We start from the raw sequence: 17,061 nt of genomic DNA on the forward strand, positions 1-17,061 counted from the left end.
CACTCTGGATAGAAGCGTCTGCTAAATGCCCTGATGTAAGTAGCAGACCAAATGGTAGACCATCGTGGGTACATGGGGGGGTTTCGACCCAAGGACCTTCTGCCTTGCGGGCGTGTGCTCTGCTCATAGAGCTACTGACGGACACGGGTCAACAGTGGGAGGTTAGGACCGGCTTTAGAAGTAGGCGTTTACACCATAATTGGTCTTTCATTTACTGTGGCATCACACAGTTTGGTTGAAATGGCAAATAATTGGGTCCATGAAGGATGAAGTTGACTCATTGCTATCATTGTACAGTTAAAATGAGGTGCAGAATTCAAAGAAGGAAGTGCTTTTGGTGTTGTTAGCGTTTCTCAAACCACATTGGGTCTCTAGTGGCTTCTGCCTTCAAGGAAAGTGTTACCCAGACTAGTCACTGGGTGGGGAGATCGGTATATTCTTTTTTATTATTATTTATTTTTGCATTTTTTATGCTTTATTGTAGAGTGAGGTAGAGAGGAAGGTATGGGAATAAAGGGGAGGAAATGCAGCAAAGGACTGCGGGCAGGATTCGAACTCGGGTCGCTGCGATCAGGACTGAGCCTATATGGTACACACTCTACCCAGTGAGCCCTGAGATCAGTATATTTTTGACAACTAAGTGTGTTAGATTCTGTCGACCAATCAACTGACGGCTTGTGTCGCGTGAACTTGCCGGCACCCTTTCAGGCATCTCAGTACCCCAACGGAGGAGTACTGCGAGATGAGTACGGGTCAGTCCGGATCACGGCCACTTTTGGCGGTGGAAACGGACGCGTGCCGCACCTTTGCCAACTGAACCGAACCGCAGCCTCCGGTGGAAATGCTCTATTAATTTGGTGTGAATAGGATTAACTGTTTCGGAGACATGCCCATTTCCTGTTAGAGTGGCGTTGGCGCACATTACATACGAGTCCCTAGAGATCATATGGTTGGAGGGTATCAGAACTATTATGACAACGTTTATTTTTTGGGAGATTGGGAATATATTAGAGTTTGATTGGTTTAAATCGGGCAATAAGCCTTGGAGGAGATGTGGAAAGCAGTCTTTGTGGACTATCATAGTAAGAGCGGCAAAGTTGGAGGCCTTGAGAAGCCAACATAATTTGACACCAACTTTGCAATATAGAGCCAACTGAGATTTAGCATTTTGAAATGTTGCAACTTTGCAAATTTCTGGTGCCAGAGACTGGGCCTATTGGTTCCTCTTTAGAGATTGTCTGTTGTCCTAGTGATGATGTTGTGTTTTAGTGTTATCCTTCTATAGTGCTGATAGTCATGTTGTGTCGGTCATACTGACTTCTGGACCAGTAGGGGCCTCTTCTTTGGCATCTGACACCACTTATAGATGACCTGGATACCTGTTCCCCTGGCAGAGGCAGGCTGGGAAAAAAATAAAAAGAGAGAATTACCATTCATTCTACAATATAATGGACACACAGATTAATTGATGGACTGGGAGGTATATTGATTAGAACCTACAGCTGTAACGATATATGAGGTCATTAACTTGCATGCTCAAATAAAGGTTGATGCTGCATTTTTAGGTTTCAGAATATATTGGAGAGGTAGTGATGGACGTACAGGTTAATGATTACTAGTGGTGCAACGGTTCACGGGTTACCCGTGATCCGTACAGATCAACCCTCACGGTTCGGGATGCAAGTGATCCGCGGATCGGCTGATAAAAAAAAAAAGTTTTGCTTTCACTTGCTCAGCGCATGTTTAGAGGACAATTCCGGTATTAACAACAACATCAAGTATCGTAGCGAAATACCGTTTCTGTTGTGTTTTATTTGGCGTTCCGTAAATCCCATTGAAACGTAAACCGGAACCAGACATGTTTATGTTTGGTTGTAGTCTTTTCGCTTGGTTCTCCGTATCAACAGTAGGGCTAGAACCGAGCGAAAAGACTACAACCAATCCCCCTTGCAATGAGCAATGAGCCTTCTAACCGAAATCAATGGATTTACAAAATGCCAAATAAAACACGACAGAAACTGTATTTCGCTACCATACTTGATGAAAAAAAAAAAAAGAAATCGAGGATGTCTGCGGTGCCTTGGGCGAGTGTAGACTCTAAACACTCCCCAGGCAATGCAGACATCCTGAATTGTAATTCCAGGGTTAGGGATTATTTACTATCCATGTTAAAAGAAGAAGGAATAATGCCTCAGATTGCAATTTTTTTAATTATAGACCATGCTTACAGGAAGCAGGATTATTACCTAATTTTTCACTTTATTTTGTTTTCACAAATTTGAAGATTTTTTTAAAGTCACATTTGTCTTGTAATCTTTATTGTTGTTGTTGATCCGAAAATGATCCGACCCGTGACTCAAAAAGCGTGACACGATCCGAACCGGGAGTTTTTTGATCCGTTGCAGTCCTAATGATTACAGGTCTAATATATTGGAGAGGTAGTGTTGGACGAACAGGTTAATGATTACAGGTATAATATATCGGAGAGGTAGTGTTGGATGAACCGGTTAATGATTACAGGTCTAATATATTGGAGAGTTGGTGTTGGACGAACAGGTTAATGATTGCAGGTCTAAAATATTGGAGTTAGTGCTGGACGTACAGGTTTGATGATCCACTTCTGCCGCGCCCCTGCATCCTCCCAGGCCCTCCGCAGCAGCCTGATGTCCTGCGGCAGGATGAAGGAGCGAGGGAAGAAGCTGAACTCCTGCTTCCCGAAGCGAGCTCGCATCTTAGAGAGGTTCCTCCACAGACGGTCCTTCCTCCCAATTTGGAAGGAGCCGGGGAAGTGGTTCAGCTGGAACACAATACAACGCACATTGTGAGGAACCTTTAGACAGACACAGACTGCCGTGAGGAATGCAGATGCAGTGAGGACATCATCCTGTAAACAGACACACACTGCAATGAGGAACACATTTTTTATACAGAGACACACTCCAATGATGAAAACATCCTGTATTCAGACAAACTGAAGTGAGGACAACATCCTGATACAGACACACTGCAGTGAGGAAAACATCCTGTATACAGACACACACTGCAGTGAGAACAACATCCTGAATTCAGACGGACTGCAGTGAGGACAACATGTCCAGACACACCCTGCAGTGAGAACAACATGTCCAGACAATAAGGGTCTTACCTTCTGATGCTCCTCGATGGTCTTGAAAAGAGGAGACTTCATGTGATGTCCCCAACATCCGAGCCAATCATGGCTTCCTACGGTCAACAACATACCAATCACGGCTCAGCACTATTCAAACAAACCAATAATGGCAAGAACCTTTTTTGCTATGTTATAATGTAATTAGGAAAGTGATGCTAGGCAGCGCTCAGCCTAACTTCTTCTTAGGCTTCACACCACGGTAAATATTTAACCTTTGAGCTTGGTGTAACATTTCAAGCGAGCGAGGCCCTGGCTTTGGCTAAAGCAAGAAATTTCTCACATCATGGAGCTAGAAACTTATTTCCCCAAGAAAAATACATTTTAAAGCTGAATCAGTTTTGGTGGTTCATGTTTCACTGCATTAAATAAGACTGCTGAAGTTGCACTGATGCAGCAGTGCATAAGGAGCAGAGTGGGCCGCTTGAAAGGACAATGTGTTGATTCTGTATAAAATTAAGGCACCGCTGGCACTTAAAAAATTAAAGTGAATGGAAAATGACTGCATGAGCGCATGCAGGACCGTCTCCAGTACCTGAGAGAGTTAGGGTCAAGAACATTCTGACAGAGACGCTCTCTCTGAAGGCCAATGGATGGACTCCAGAGGAGCGCCGAGCGACTGTCTAGCGTGAGAACACCGATGTGGATTTAGTCAGGAGAAATAACCAAGGTTTGTCTCAAAAGAGTGGAAAGATTGTTATTTTGTTCACAGAGTAATGTTTTGCGCTATATTTAGTTGCACACGTTTTATGTTGTGTGTGTGCCTGAACTTTGTTTAGTTGGTCTTAACACTGATTTTGTGCGTGGTGTGTGTTAACCCTGTGCAAATATCATTTGATGTGCTAAAACCAAGTCAAGTGTTCCGTTTCTCAGTTTATCACCCAATGCGGATCCAGGTTGTTAGTTCTAAAGGTCTAATTGAGCGGGAAAAACTGCCAAATCTGGCACCAATGCCTGCACGTCTTCGGGCTCTTACCTCAGCATAAAATCAATGAGATCAACTGAAAAGGAAGCCGATATGGAACTTAAACTGTGATTATGAAAAAAGGATAAAGGTATTCGAAATTCTGTTTTCAGATTATTGAAGATACAAGCGTCTTGATTTTTTAAACCTTTAAAACAAAGGTTAACGATAAACAATTGACCAAATTACGAAGGCTGAAGAAGAAGGTGACAGAGAATGGGTGGACGGCTCCGCCGTCCACCCTTTCTTAAACAGTATCAAATATTAAAAGAAATCTGAAAAGAAGTGAGCGATTCCAAGCTAATCTGAACATTTTAAAATTGGAATGGAGTCCCTAGGTGAAAAATAGAGGAAGGAGATAAGTCCCAAAATGTGGAGAGGATAATAAAGAAGAAGAAAGAATAAAACTTATGAACAATAGTTGAGCGCTGCATGTAGAACTCACCTAATTAGTATTATTACGTTATTAAAGAAATCCACCCCATATTTCCCATAAAATAAAGCCGACAGTCAAATAATGATCAAACAGAGATGGCCTCATTTAAAGCACAGGCCTTCGATTCATTTATGAAGAAAATTGTATTTAATTTAATACTTTTTATGACGTTCAGGCAGCGTTGCCAGATTGGGCGATTTTTCCCGCACAATTGGAATACTTTTAATCACGTTAGGCTGGAAAAATTAGCATTAGGCGAGTACATACAATTTTCTGCTGTTTTAAAAAAAACTGACGGGATTATTATAATTCTTTCTACAAACATCAATCAATACCATACCTTATATCATTTATGCAGCTAGTACCACTATTACTTCAGCTACTACTACTACTACTACAGCTAGTACCACTGCTACTACCATCTTCCAGCTTTTGTAACAATGTATTTCAGCAATTTGCCTCTTCAGATAATTTAATTCAGTTTTAAATTTCAGCTTCCGGGTTTTTCAGCAGTGCAGTGCAATACATTTGAACTTTGAGATTCTTCAATTCAATTCCTTTTACATTTCTGCATTTTTAGCAATGCTTTGCGCTTTTCATTCAGCTGCCACTTTATTTGTTTCCAACCATTTACATTTTTTATTATTATTATTTTTTTTTTATAAATGGTGTGCATTTTTACATTGTTTACTCCATTTAGACTTTTGAACTCTGTTCAAATCCCTTTGTTTTTACATCTATGTGGGTTGATTAAAACATATTTTCAACCTCACTTTATACTACAGCACTCACCGCATTTTCTGCAGGAAAAGCATTTTCTAGTGTGTTACATTGTTCAAACTGCACCATGAACCATGACGTTTGTGTACCTTGAGGTTTTGGTTTGATATTCTTCTCCAATGTTTTTCTTAGGGTTAGTCCCAAAAAGATTCAAAACCACTGCCATAGTGTAAACTAAGCCTAAAGATATATAAATTAGTAGTTTCGAAAATGCTTTGCAGCACAGACACACCCCCAAACATGGCATCGGCTAGATATAAACAGCCAGTTGCGAGGCAATTGTTGCATTCATCATGGATCAATCGACTGATAAGGGACCCAAGAGACGACAGTCGGTGCTATCGTTATGTATTATGTTGACATTCTTATACTGATTGTTCTGTTCAACCAAAGATAAAACAATTATAATCTAGGATATAAATTCTCCCCGTGAACTATAAAAAAGGATGGATTTATGTTTATTGCAATACAAATACACCATTTTAAAAATGTATAACCTTGTCAACACTTTATGAACATCTACTTCGGACATGGCTCCACGCATTCGCCGGCTTCTTTGAAAACAAATGCACATGGCTAGCGTAGAAGTGCATGGGGAAGGGTCGTCAACTAGTTGTTACGACAGTGTTGTAAAATATCTACTACGAAGCTGTAGGGGGCGCTGTGTAGAGAGAATTGCATGCGCAAACCAAGAAAACAGCGAAGAAATGGCCGATCCTGCATAGTGGGCCTTTAATGCATCCATAAAATAGCATGTCATGGGACCTTTAAAACATGTCTTTCATTAAAGGTTGGGTATGGAATTCGCTTTTTTGGCCATTTTTACAGAATTACTTGAAATCCTTATCATAACCCACTTACAGCCACTGAGTTAGAAGTACTGACATGAAAATTAAACAAGTCAATCATCTGTGGAACGGGCAGGGCTCGAAAAACTCCAGCCAATGATTTCCCGAGCCACCGAATTGCATTGGACAGTAAGTACGTCAATCAAACGGTCGTACTGCACTCCCCCTCCCCCGCGCCCGACCCCTTCGTGCAGTACTCGTGACCCAGAGCTCTTGACCCAGAGCTCGTGACCCAGAGCAAGCTCCTGTTTGTTGTTATCCTGCGGTAGCTACTGGAACTAGTTAATCCACATTTGGACCTAGCAGTAGAAGACAATTTCCATGGCAGACAAGACGCCACCATCCCCATGTTGTTTTTTTAATGTTGCCATGTTGTTTAACGAAAACCTACGCTAGCCTGGCTCGCTCTCGCGCATCTATGTTCACGCTCGTGCATGATTGCGCGTCCAGGTACTTGGAATGGGTGGAGTCAGAGTCAGCGTTGAAGGAGAGGGGGTAGGACCATTTGAGTTGTGTATTTTCAAAATCTGCTGGCGTTTCGCAAATCCCATACCCAACCTTTAACATACGGTGCATTTTAAGATCAAATTAATAACATTTGCATCTCACTCAAGATTCAATGCATTTCAGTCGAGTGTGGCTTGACAAGGCTGCCTGCTAGCGCCAGCATCAGGGGCTGTGGCAGCTCGTACCTGCGAGCTTGCTACAAAATATTTTGCGTTGAGGTGATATTTAAGGGGCGGCAGTAGTTCAGGAGGTAGAGCGGGTTGGCTGGTAACCTGAAGGTTGTTGGTTCGATCCCCAGCTCCTCCTAGCTGAGTGTCAAGGTGTCCTTGAGCATGGCACCTAACCCTAACTGCTCCCGACGAGCTGGCTGTCGCCTTGCATGGTTGACTCCGCCGTCGGTGTGTGAATGTGTGCGTGAATGTGAGGCAATATTGTAAAGCGCTTTGGGTGGCCAATGATTAGAAAAGCGCTATATAAATGCAGTCCATTTACATTTATTTAAGGGTTGATGAACTCCGGTGATAGGAAAATTCCCTACTACAGAGATTGCAGATAACAGTGTTCCTATCTAACATATCACACCTGTCCTCCGTGAACTCCATTGGATTCCAATTAAACACAGAATCAACTACAAAATCTTACTCATCACCTACAAGGCCCTCAACAGCCTAGCCCCCCCCCTACCTTGCCGACCTCCTCCATCACCACGCCCCCTCCCGATTCCTCAGGTCCAATTCTGCCAACCTGCTACAAGTTCCACGGACTGAGCGACGGACTTGGGGTGATCGGGCCTTCTCAGTTGCTGCCCCCACCCTTTGGAATTCACTCCCCTCCCACATCAAAGTCTCTCCAACCCTCTCTTCTTTCAAATCTGCCCTCAAAACATACCTTTTCACACTAGCCTTCCCCACCTAACTCCCACCTTATTCTTCATGTTTAACCTCTGTTTTTCTTTTATTCCTAGTCTGTTTTACATAGTTTTGATAGGGCAATATGTAAAGCGTCTTAGAGTACCATATTAAGCGCTATATAAATTTCATTTATTATTATCATTATCTAAAGTTCCGTCTGGGAGTTTAAACTTGAACTTTTCGTTCACGGGGCCGAGCAGCGTCTTCTCGTTTGCCTCCATTTTGTTTCAACGCAAATTATGCACCGGGTCAAAGGGTACTATAGAAGCGCGATTAATCTGCGTTAATTTTTTTACCGCGTTATGTTTTCTGTGATAAATTAATCAAAATGAACGCGTTTATTTGACAGTCCTACTAATAATATTACAAAAAATAACTAAATAATAATTTATTCAATAATAAATAACTTATTATTATAAATATTATTTGTGTCATTCTGTCAGTGAATAACTTAAAAATACATACACATTTTGATACTTGAATTGACCAGTTGTTAACTGATAAGATGCCAGCAGCATTTCTCAAACAATCCTTTTTTTGCGGGACACCTCACACAATAGAGGGCAGTACAGGACACCTCACACAATCCATGCCAGTACAGGACACCTCACACAATAAAGGCCAGTACAGGACCCCTCACACAATACAGGCCAGTACAGGACCCCTCACACAATACAGGTCAGTGCAGGACCCCTCACACAATACAGACCAGTACAGGACAACTCACACAATCCAGGCTCGTACGGACACCGTTAATTAATTATAATATTAAGTTTGGTGCAATCTGCAACCTCACCGCTAGTTGCTCTTAAATTCTACACACTAGACATTTCAACTTTTCTTTTAACTTGTGTTCATCTATTCATTATGTAACAATTCTATACATGTTGAACTATTGAGCGTTATCAAACATATTTTTAAGATAATTTTACAATACAGCACCAGATCTTTTGCAGAGAAGTCATTCTACATTACTTTCATTAACTATTAAATGGATTGATCAATCATTACATAATAAACATGCTTTGTATAGAGCAGCTGTCTGGGCACTTGATGGCCGGTTTGAGCCCAGCTGTAGCTCATGGGCCATGCAGTCAACCCCCCCTAAAAGTGTGTGGCCGTACTTTTTGTGGTCTTGAAGTGGGACCTGGCGATGATGTGTCGGACCACGTTTGGAGTCACCGAGCTCATCTTCCACTTCAGAAGCCTCCTCTTTTCCTGAGGAAGCATCTCCACTAGGGGGAGACAGTGACACATCTCAGTACTACATACACACACAAACACCTGCCCCCCCCCCCTCTGAACCTGACTATGTCCACTAGGGGGAGACAGAGACACATCTCAATACTACATTCACATGCAAACACACACACACCACTAGCCTCTGGTCCTGACCATGTCCATTAGGGGAGGACAGAGACATATCTCAGTACTACATCCACATGCAAACACACACACCCCTGCTTTGTTCCTGAGGAAGCATATCCACTAGGGGCGCGCACACACACACACACACACACACACACACACACACACACACACACACACACACACACACACACACACACACACACACACACACACACACACACACACACACACACACACACACACACACACAATACAGTTGTAACAGAAGGCTTGGGGTGAACTCTGACCTCTCTCGTTGGCCCTGCTGAAGTACAGCGTGGGGGGGCAGAAGGGGAACAGGCTGGGGACCAGGGCCGACCTCACTTCCACACCCACAGAGTCCTCCACGCTGAGAAGACGAGTTATAGGAAGAGCATAGGAATTAAAAACACCCTTAAAGATCCCATGCCATGCTATTTATGGATGCTTTAATATAGGTATTAGTGGGCCACAAACACAGTATTCAAAGACGTCCCCGAAATTCAGCCGTGGTGCAGAGTTACAGCCACTCCGAACCTGTCGCACATTGAGCTTCCCCCAAACGCGCTGTTTCGGTGGGCGTGTCAAGGCAGGTCAAGGAGGGGGGTGGGGGTGTGGCCCTGAGCAGCTTGTAGCCACAGTACAATGCGCTCTGGTTACGGTGGGCGTGTCAAGGCAGGTCAAGGAGGGGGGTGGGGGTGTGGCCCTGAGCAGCTTGTAGCCACAGTACCATGCGCTCTGTTTACGGTGGATGTATCGCAATGGCTCGTAGAAACCCATATTATACATAGATATCTATATAATATAATATAATATATAATGTATATTATCACCTGGCCCTGAGCAGCCCACGGTACCATGCGCTCTGTTTACGGTGGATGTATCGCAATGGCTCTTAGAAACCCATATTATACATAGATATCTATATCATATAATCTATAATATATATTATCACCTGGCCCTGAGCAGCTTGTAGCCACGGTACCATGCGCTCTGTTTACGGTGGATGTATCGCAATGGCTCTTAGAAACCCATTTTATACATAGATATCTATATCATAATATATATTATCACGGCCAAAAGCTGTGTGAGCCTCCAGACGATAGGCTATTATGAATCTCAAACGACCGCGTCTTCTTCAGATTGATGTGGAAGTGGAAGAACCAGAGACGTCGGAGAACCCGACGAAGTCCTTTGCGATTCATTATATCGTCTGGAGGTGCACACAGCTTTTGGCCGTGATCATATGTATTATTTGATATAGATATCTATGTATTATATGATATTATTTAGATGTAGAGCCCCAGGACTGTAACGCAAGTGTTGTACACTTCCTTGTTATTTGGATAACCGTTCTGCTGTTGGTGTGATGGCGCAGTCGGACTCTCGTCTCTGGTATTTCTACAACGAGACTCGTAGTGGGGGTCATCTCAGCCATGGTTGAGAATGAATTGGGGGAAAGGAACTTTGGCTTTGACTCCCTGAAGTACATGAACCACGACATGGAGGAGAAGGGGATTGTTGGCCGCGAATGTATCCCGCTTGACCCCTGCTTCCCGCCGCCTCGGCAGCGGTCAGCGCTAATCACCGCCTCCTGAAGCGGTGGTCCATCGGCAGCGAGGCTCCGCGGGAGACGACCGCGGTCAACAATCCCTTTCTCCTCCATGTTGTGGTTCATGCCTACTTCAGGGAGTCAAAGCCAAAGTTCCTTTCCCCCAATTCATTCTCAACCATGGCTGAGATAACCCCCACTACGAGTCTCGTTGTAGAAATACCAGAGACGAGAGTCCGACGTGTTATGCGCCATCACACCAACAGCAGAACGGTTATCCAAATAACAAGGAAGTGTACAACACTTGCGTTACAGTCCTGGAGCTCTACTATAAATAATATCATATAATACATAGATATCTATATCAAATAATACATATTATCACGGCCAAAAGCTGGTGCGCACGTCCAGACGATATAATGAATCCCAAAGGACTTCGTCGGGTTCTCCGACGTCTCTGGTTCTTCCACTTCCACATCAATCTAGAAGAAGCGCGGTCGTTTGAGATTCATAATAGCCTATCGTCTGGAGGCTCACACAGCTTTTGGCCGTGATAATATATATTATGATATAGATATCTATGTATAAAAGGGTTTCTAAGAGCCATTGCGATACATCCACCGTAAACAGCGCATGGTACCGTGGCTACAAGCTGCTCAGGGCCAGGTGATAATATATATTATAGATTATATGATATAGATATCTATGTATAATGGGTTTCTAAGAGCCATTGCGATACATCCACCGTAAACAGAGCGCATGGTACCGTGGGCTGCTCAGGGCCAGGTGATAATATACATTATATATTATATATATTATAGATATCTATGTATAATATGGGTTTCTACGAGCCATTGCGATACATCCACCGTAAACAGAGCGCATGGTACTGTGGCTACAAGCTGCTCAGGGCCACACCCCCACCCCCCTCCTTGACCTGCCTTGACACGCCCACCGTAACCAAGCGCATTGTACTGTGGCTACAAGCTGCTCAGGGCCACACCCCCACCCCCCTCCTTGACCTGCCTTGACACGCCCACCGAAACAGCGCGTTTGGGGGAAGCTCAAAGGTTCGGAGTGGCTGTAACTCTGCACCACGGCTGAATTTCGGGGACGTCTTTGAATACTGTGTTTGTGGCCCACTAATACCTATATTAAAGCATCCATAAATAGCATGGCATGGGATCTTTAAGGGTGTTTTTAATTCCTATGCTCTTCCTATAACTCGTCTTCTCAGCGTGGAGGACTCTGTGGTGTGGAATGAGGTCGGCCCTGGTCCCCAGCCTGTTCCCCTTCTGCCCCCCCACGCTGTACTCAGCAGGGCCAACGAGAGAGGTCAGAGTTCACCCCAAGCCTTCTGTTACAACTGTATTGTGTGTGTGTGTGTGTGTGTGTGTGTGTGTGTGTGTGTGTGTGTGTGTGTGTGTGTGTGTGTGTGTGTGTGTGTGTGTGTGTGTGTGTGTGTGTGTGTGTGTGTGTGTGTGTGTGTGTGTGTCGCGCCCTAGTGGATATGCTTCCTCAACAAAGCAGGGGTGTGTGTGTTTGCATGTGGATGTAGTACTGAGATATGTCTCTGTCCTCCCCTAATGGACATGGTCAGGACCAGAGGCTAGTGTGTGTGTGTTTGCATGTGAATGTAGTATTGAGATGTGTCTCTGTCTCCCCCTAGTGGACATAGTCAGGTTCAGAGGGGGGGGGGGGTGTTTGTGTGTGTATGTAGTACTGAGATGTGTCACTGTCTCCCCCTAGTGGAGATGCTTCCTCAGGAAAAGAGGAGGCTTCTGAAGTGGAAGATGAGCTCGGTGACTCCAAACGTGGTCCGACACATCATCGCCAGGTCCCACTTCAAGACCACAAAAAGTACGGCCACACACTTTTAGGGGGGGTTGACTGCATGGCCCATGAGCTACAGCTGGGCTCAAACCGGCCATCAAGTGCCCAGACAGCTGCTCTATACAAGCATGTTTATTATGTAATGATTGATCAATCCATTTAATAGTTAATGAAAGTAATGTAGAATGACTTCTCTGCAAAAGATCTGGTGCTGTATTGTAAAATTATCTTAAAAATATGTTTGATAACGCTCAATAGTTCAACATGTATAGAATTGTTACATAATGAATAGATGAACACAAGTTAAAAGAAAAGTTGAAATGTCTAGTGTGTAGAATTTAAGAGCAACTAGCGGTGAGGTTGCAGATTGCACCAAACTTAATATTATAATTAATTAACGGTGTCCGTACGAGCCTGGATTGTGTGAGTTGTCCTGTACTGGTCTGTATTGTGTGAGGGGTCCTGCACTGACCTGTATTGTGTGAGGGGTCCTGTACTGGCCTGTATTGTGTGAGGGGTCCTGTACTGGCCTTTATTGTGTGAGGTGTCCTGTACTGGCATGGATGTGAGGTGTCCTGTACTGCCCTCTATTGTGTGAGGTGTCCCGCAAAAAAAGGATTGTTTGAGAAATGCTGCTGGCATCTTATCAGTTAACAACTGGTCAATTCAAGTATCAAAATGTGTATGTATTTTTAAGTTATTCACTGACAGAATGACACAATAATATTTATAATAATAAGTTATTTATTATTGAATAAATTATTATTTAGTTATTTTTTGTAATATTATTAGTAGGACTGTCAAATAAACGCGTTCATTTTGATTAATTTATCACAGAAAACATAACGCGGTAAAAAAATTAACGCAGATTAATCGCGCTTCTATAGTACCCTTTGACCCGGTGCATAATTTGCGTTGAAACAAAATGGAGGCAAACGAGAAGACGCTGCTCGGCCCCGTGAACGAAAAGTTCAAGTTTAAACTCCCAGACGGAACTTTAGATAATGATAATAATAAATTAAATTTATATAGCGCTTAATATGGTACTCGAAGACGCTTTACATATTGCCCTATCAAAACTATGTAAAACAGACTAGGAATAAAAGAAAAACAGAGGTTAAACATGAAGAATAAGGTGGGAGTTAGGTGGGGAAGGCTAGTGTGAAAAGGTATGTTTTGAGGGCAGATTTGAAAGAAGAGAGGGTTGGAGAGACTTTGATGTGGGAGGGGAGTGAATTCCAAAGGGTGGGGGCAGCAACTGAGAAGGCCCGATCACCCCAAGTCCGTCGCTCAGTCCGTGGAACTTGTAGCAGGTTGGCAGAATTGGACCTGAGGAATCGGGAGGGGGCGTGGTGATGGAGGAGGTCGGCAAGGTAGGGGGGGGCTAGGCTGTTGAGGGCCTTGTAGGTGATGAGTAAGATTTTGTAGTTGATTCTGTGTTTAATTGGAATCCAATGGAGTTCACGGAGGACAGGTGTGATATGTTAGATAGGAACACTGTTATCTGCAATCTCTGTAGTAGGGAATTTTCCTATCACCGGAGTTCATCAACCCTTAAATAAATGTAAATGGACTGCATTTATATAGCGCTTTTCTAATCATTGGCCACCCAAAGCGCTTTACAATATTGCCTCACATTCACGCACACATTCACACACCGACGGCGGAGTCAACCATGCAAGGCGACAGCCAGCTCGTCGGGAGCAGTTAGGGTTAGGTGCCATGCTCAAGGACACTTGACACTCAGCTAGGAGGAGCTGGGGATCGAACCAACAACCTTCAGGTTACCAGCCAACCCGCTCTACCTCCTGAACTACTGCCGCCCCTTAAATATCACCTCAACGCAAATATTTTGTAGCAAGCTCGCAGGTACGAGCTGCCACAGCCCCTGATGCTGGCGCTAGCAGGCAGCCTTGTCAAGCCACACTCGACTGAAATGCATTGAATCTTGAGTGAGATGCAAATGTTATTAATTTGATCTTAAAATGCACCGTATGTTAAAGGTGGGGTATGGGATTTGCGAAACGCCAGCAGATTTTGAAAATACACAACTCAAATGGTCCTACCCCTCTCCTTCAACGCTGACTCTGACTCCACCCATTCCAAGTACATGGACGCGCAATCATGCACGAGCGTGAACATAGATGCGCGAGAGCGAGCCAGGCTAGCGTAGGTTTTCGTTAACAACATGGCAACATTAAAAAAACACATGGGGATGGTGGCGTCTTGTCTGCCATGGAAATTGTCTTCTACTGCTAGGTCCAAATGTGGATTAACTAGTTCCAGTAGCTACCGCAGGATAACAACAAACAGGAGCTTGCTCTGGGTCACGAGCTCTGGGTCAAGAGCTCTGGGTCACGAGTACTGCACGAAGGGGTCGGGCGCGGGGGAGGGGAGTGCAGTACGACCGTTTGATTGACGTACTTACTGTCCAATGCAATTCGGTGGCTCGGGAAATCATTGGCTGGAGTTTTTCGAGCCCTGCCCGTTCCAGATGATTGACTTGTTTAATTTTCATGTCAGTACTTCTAACTCAGTGGCTGTAAGTGGGTTATATAAGGATTTCAAGTAATTCTGTAAAAATGGCCAAAAAAGCGAATTCCATACCCAACCTTTAATGAAAGACATGTTTTAAAGGTCCCATGACATGCTATTTATGGATGCATTAAAGGCCCACTATGCAGGATCGGCCATTTCTTCGCTGTTTTCTTGGTTTGCGCATGCAATTCTCTCTACACAGCGCCCCCTACAGCTTCGTAGTAGATATTTTACAACACTGTCGTAACAACTAGTTGACGACCCTTCCCCATGCACTTCTACGCTAGCCATGTGCATTTGTTTCAAAGAAGCCGGCGAATGCGTGGAGCCATGTCCGAAGTAGATGTTCATAAAGTGTTGACAAGGTTATACATTTTTAAAATGGTGTATTTGTATTGCAATAACATAATCCATCCTTTTTATAGTTCACGGGGAGAATTATATCCTAGATTATAATTGTTTTATCTTTGGTTGAACAGAACAATCAGTATGAATTGTCACATAATACATAACGATAGCACCGACTGTCGTCTCTTGGGTCCCTTATCAGTCGATTGATCCATGATGAATGCAACAATTGCCTCGCAACTGGCTGTTTATATCTAGCCGATGCCATGTTTGGGGGTGTGTCTGTGCTGCAAAGCATTTTCGAAACTACTAATTTATATATCTTTAGGCTTAGTTTACACTATGGCAGTGGTTTTGAATCTTTTTGGGACTAACCCTAAGAAAAACATTGGAGAAGAATATCAAACCAAAACCTCAAGGTACACAAACGTCATGGTTCATGGTGCAGTTTGAACAATGTAACACACTAGAAAATGCTTTTCCTGCAGAAAATGCGGTGAGTGCTGTAGTATAAAGTGAGGTTGAAAATATGTTTTAATCAACCCACTAGATGTAAAAACAAAGGGATTTGAACAGAGTTCAAAAGTCTAAATGGAGTAAACAATGTAAAAATGCACACCATTTATAAAAAAAAAAATAAAATAAAAAAATGTAAATGGTTGGAAACACATAAAGTGGCAGCTGAAAGAAAAGCGCAAAGCATTGCTAAAAATGCAGAAATGTAAAAGGAATTGAATTGAAGAATCTCAAAGTTCAAATGTATTGCACTGCACTGCTGAAAAACCCGGAAGCTGAAATTTAAAACTGAATTAAATTATCTGAAGAGGCAAATTGCTGAAATACATTGTTACAAAAGCTGGAAGATGGTAGTAGCAGTGGTACTAGCTGTAGTAGTAGTAGTAGTAGCTGAAGTAATAGTGGTACTAGCTGCATAAATGATATAAGGTATGGTATTGATTGATGTTTGTAGAAAGAATTATAATAATCCCGTCAGTTTTTTTTAAAACAGCAGAAAATTGTATGTACTCGCCTAATGCTAATTTTTCCAGCCTAACGTGATTAAAAGTATTCCAATTGTGCGGGAAAAATCGCCCAATCTGGCAACGCTGCCTGAACGTCATAAAAAGTATTAAATTAAATACAATTTTCTTCATAAATGAATCGAAGGCCTGTGCTTTAAATGAGGCCATCTCTGTTTGATCATTATTTGACTGTCGGCTTTATTTTATGGGAAATATGGGGTGGATTTCTTTAATAACGTAATAATACTAATTAGGTGAGTTCTACATGCAGCGCTCAACTATTGTTCATAAGTTTTATTCTTTCTTCTTCTTTATTATCCTCTCCACATTTTGGGACTTATCTCCTTCCTCTATTTTTCACCTAGGGACTCCATTCCAATTTTAAAATGTTCAGATTAGCTTGGAATCGCTCACTTCTTTTCAGATTTCTTTTAATATTTGATACTGTTTCTGTCACCTTCTTCTTCAGCCTTCGTAATTTGGTCAATTGTTTATCGTTAACCTTTGTTTTAAAGGTTTAAAAAATCAAGACGCTGTATCTTCAATAATCTGAAAACAGATTTCGAATACCTTTTATCCTTTTTCATAATCACAGTTTAAGTTCCATATCGCTTCCTTTTCAGTTGATCTCATTGATTTTATGCTGAGGTAAGAGCCCGAAGACGTGCAGGCATGGTGCCAGATTTGGCAGTTTTTCCCGCTCAATTAGACCTTTAGAACTAACAACCTGGATCCGCATTGGGTGATAACTGAGAACGGAACACTTG

General features: G+C 43.0%; 1 protein-coding gene across 1 annotated transcript in view; it reads right to left on the reverse strand.

Annotated features, from left to right (window-relative positions):
- ttll4 (tubulin tyrosine ligase-like family, member 4) overlaps positions 1-12,947 on the reverse strand; it is a 49,175-nt gene extending 36,228 nt beyond the window's left edge. Inside the window, exons 1-6 of the mRNA XM_056610893.1 lie at positions 12,884-12,947; positions 9,271-9,435; positions 8,737-8,847; positions 3,146-3,222; positions 2,603-2,797; positions 1,319-1,401 (exon numbers count right to left, since the gene is read on the reverse strand). Coding sequence (XP_056466868.1) covers positions 1,319-1,401; positions 2,603-2,797; positions 3,146-3,222; positions 8,737-8,847; positions 9,271-9,435; positions 12,884-12,947 — 695 coding nt within the window. The remainder of the gene's footprint in view (positions 1-1,318; positions 1,402-2,602; positions 2,798-3,145; positions 3,223-8,736; positions 8,848-9,270; positions 9,436-12,883) is intronic.
- Positions 12,948-17,061: the final 4,114 nt, after the last annotated feature.

This window comes from Gadus chalcogrammus, chromosome 16 (genome assembly GCF_026213295.1).
Source record: "Gadus chalcogrammus isolate NIFS_2021 chromosome 16, NIFS_Gcha_1.0, whole genome shotgun sequence".
Lineage (NCBI taxonomy): Eukaryota > Metazoa > Chordata > Actinopteri > Gadiformes > Gadidae > Gadus > Gadus chalcogrammus.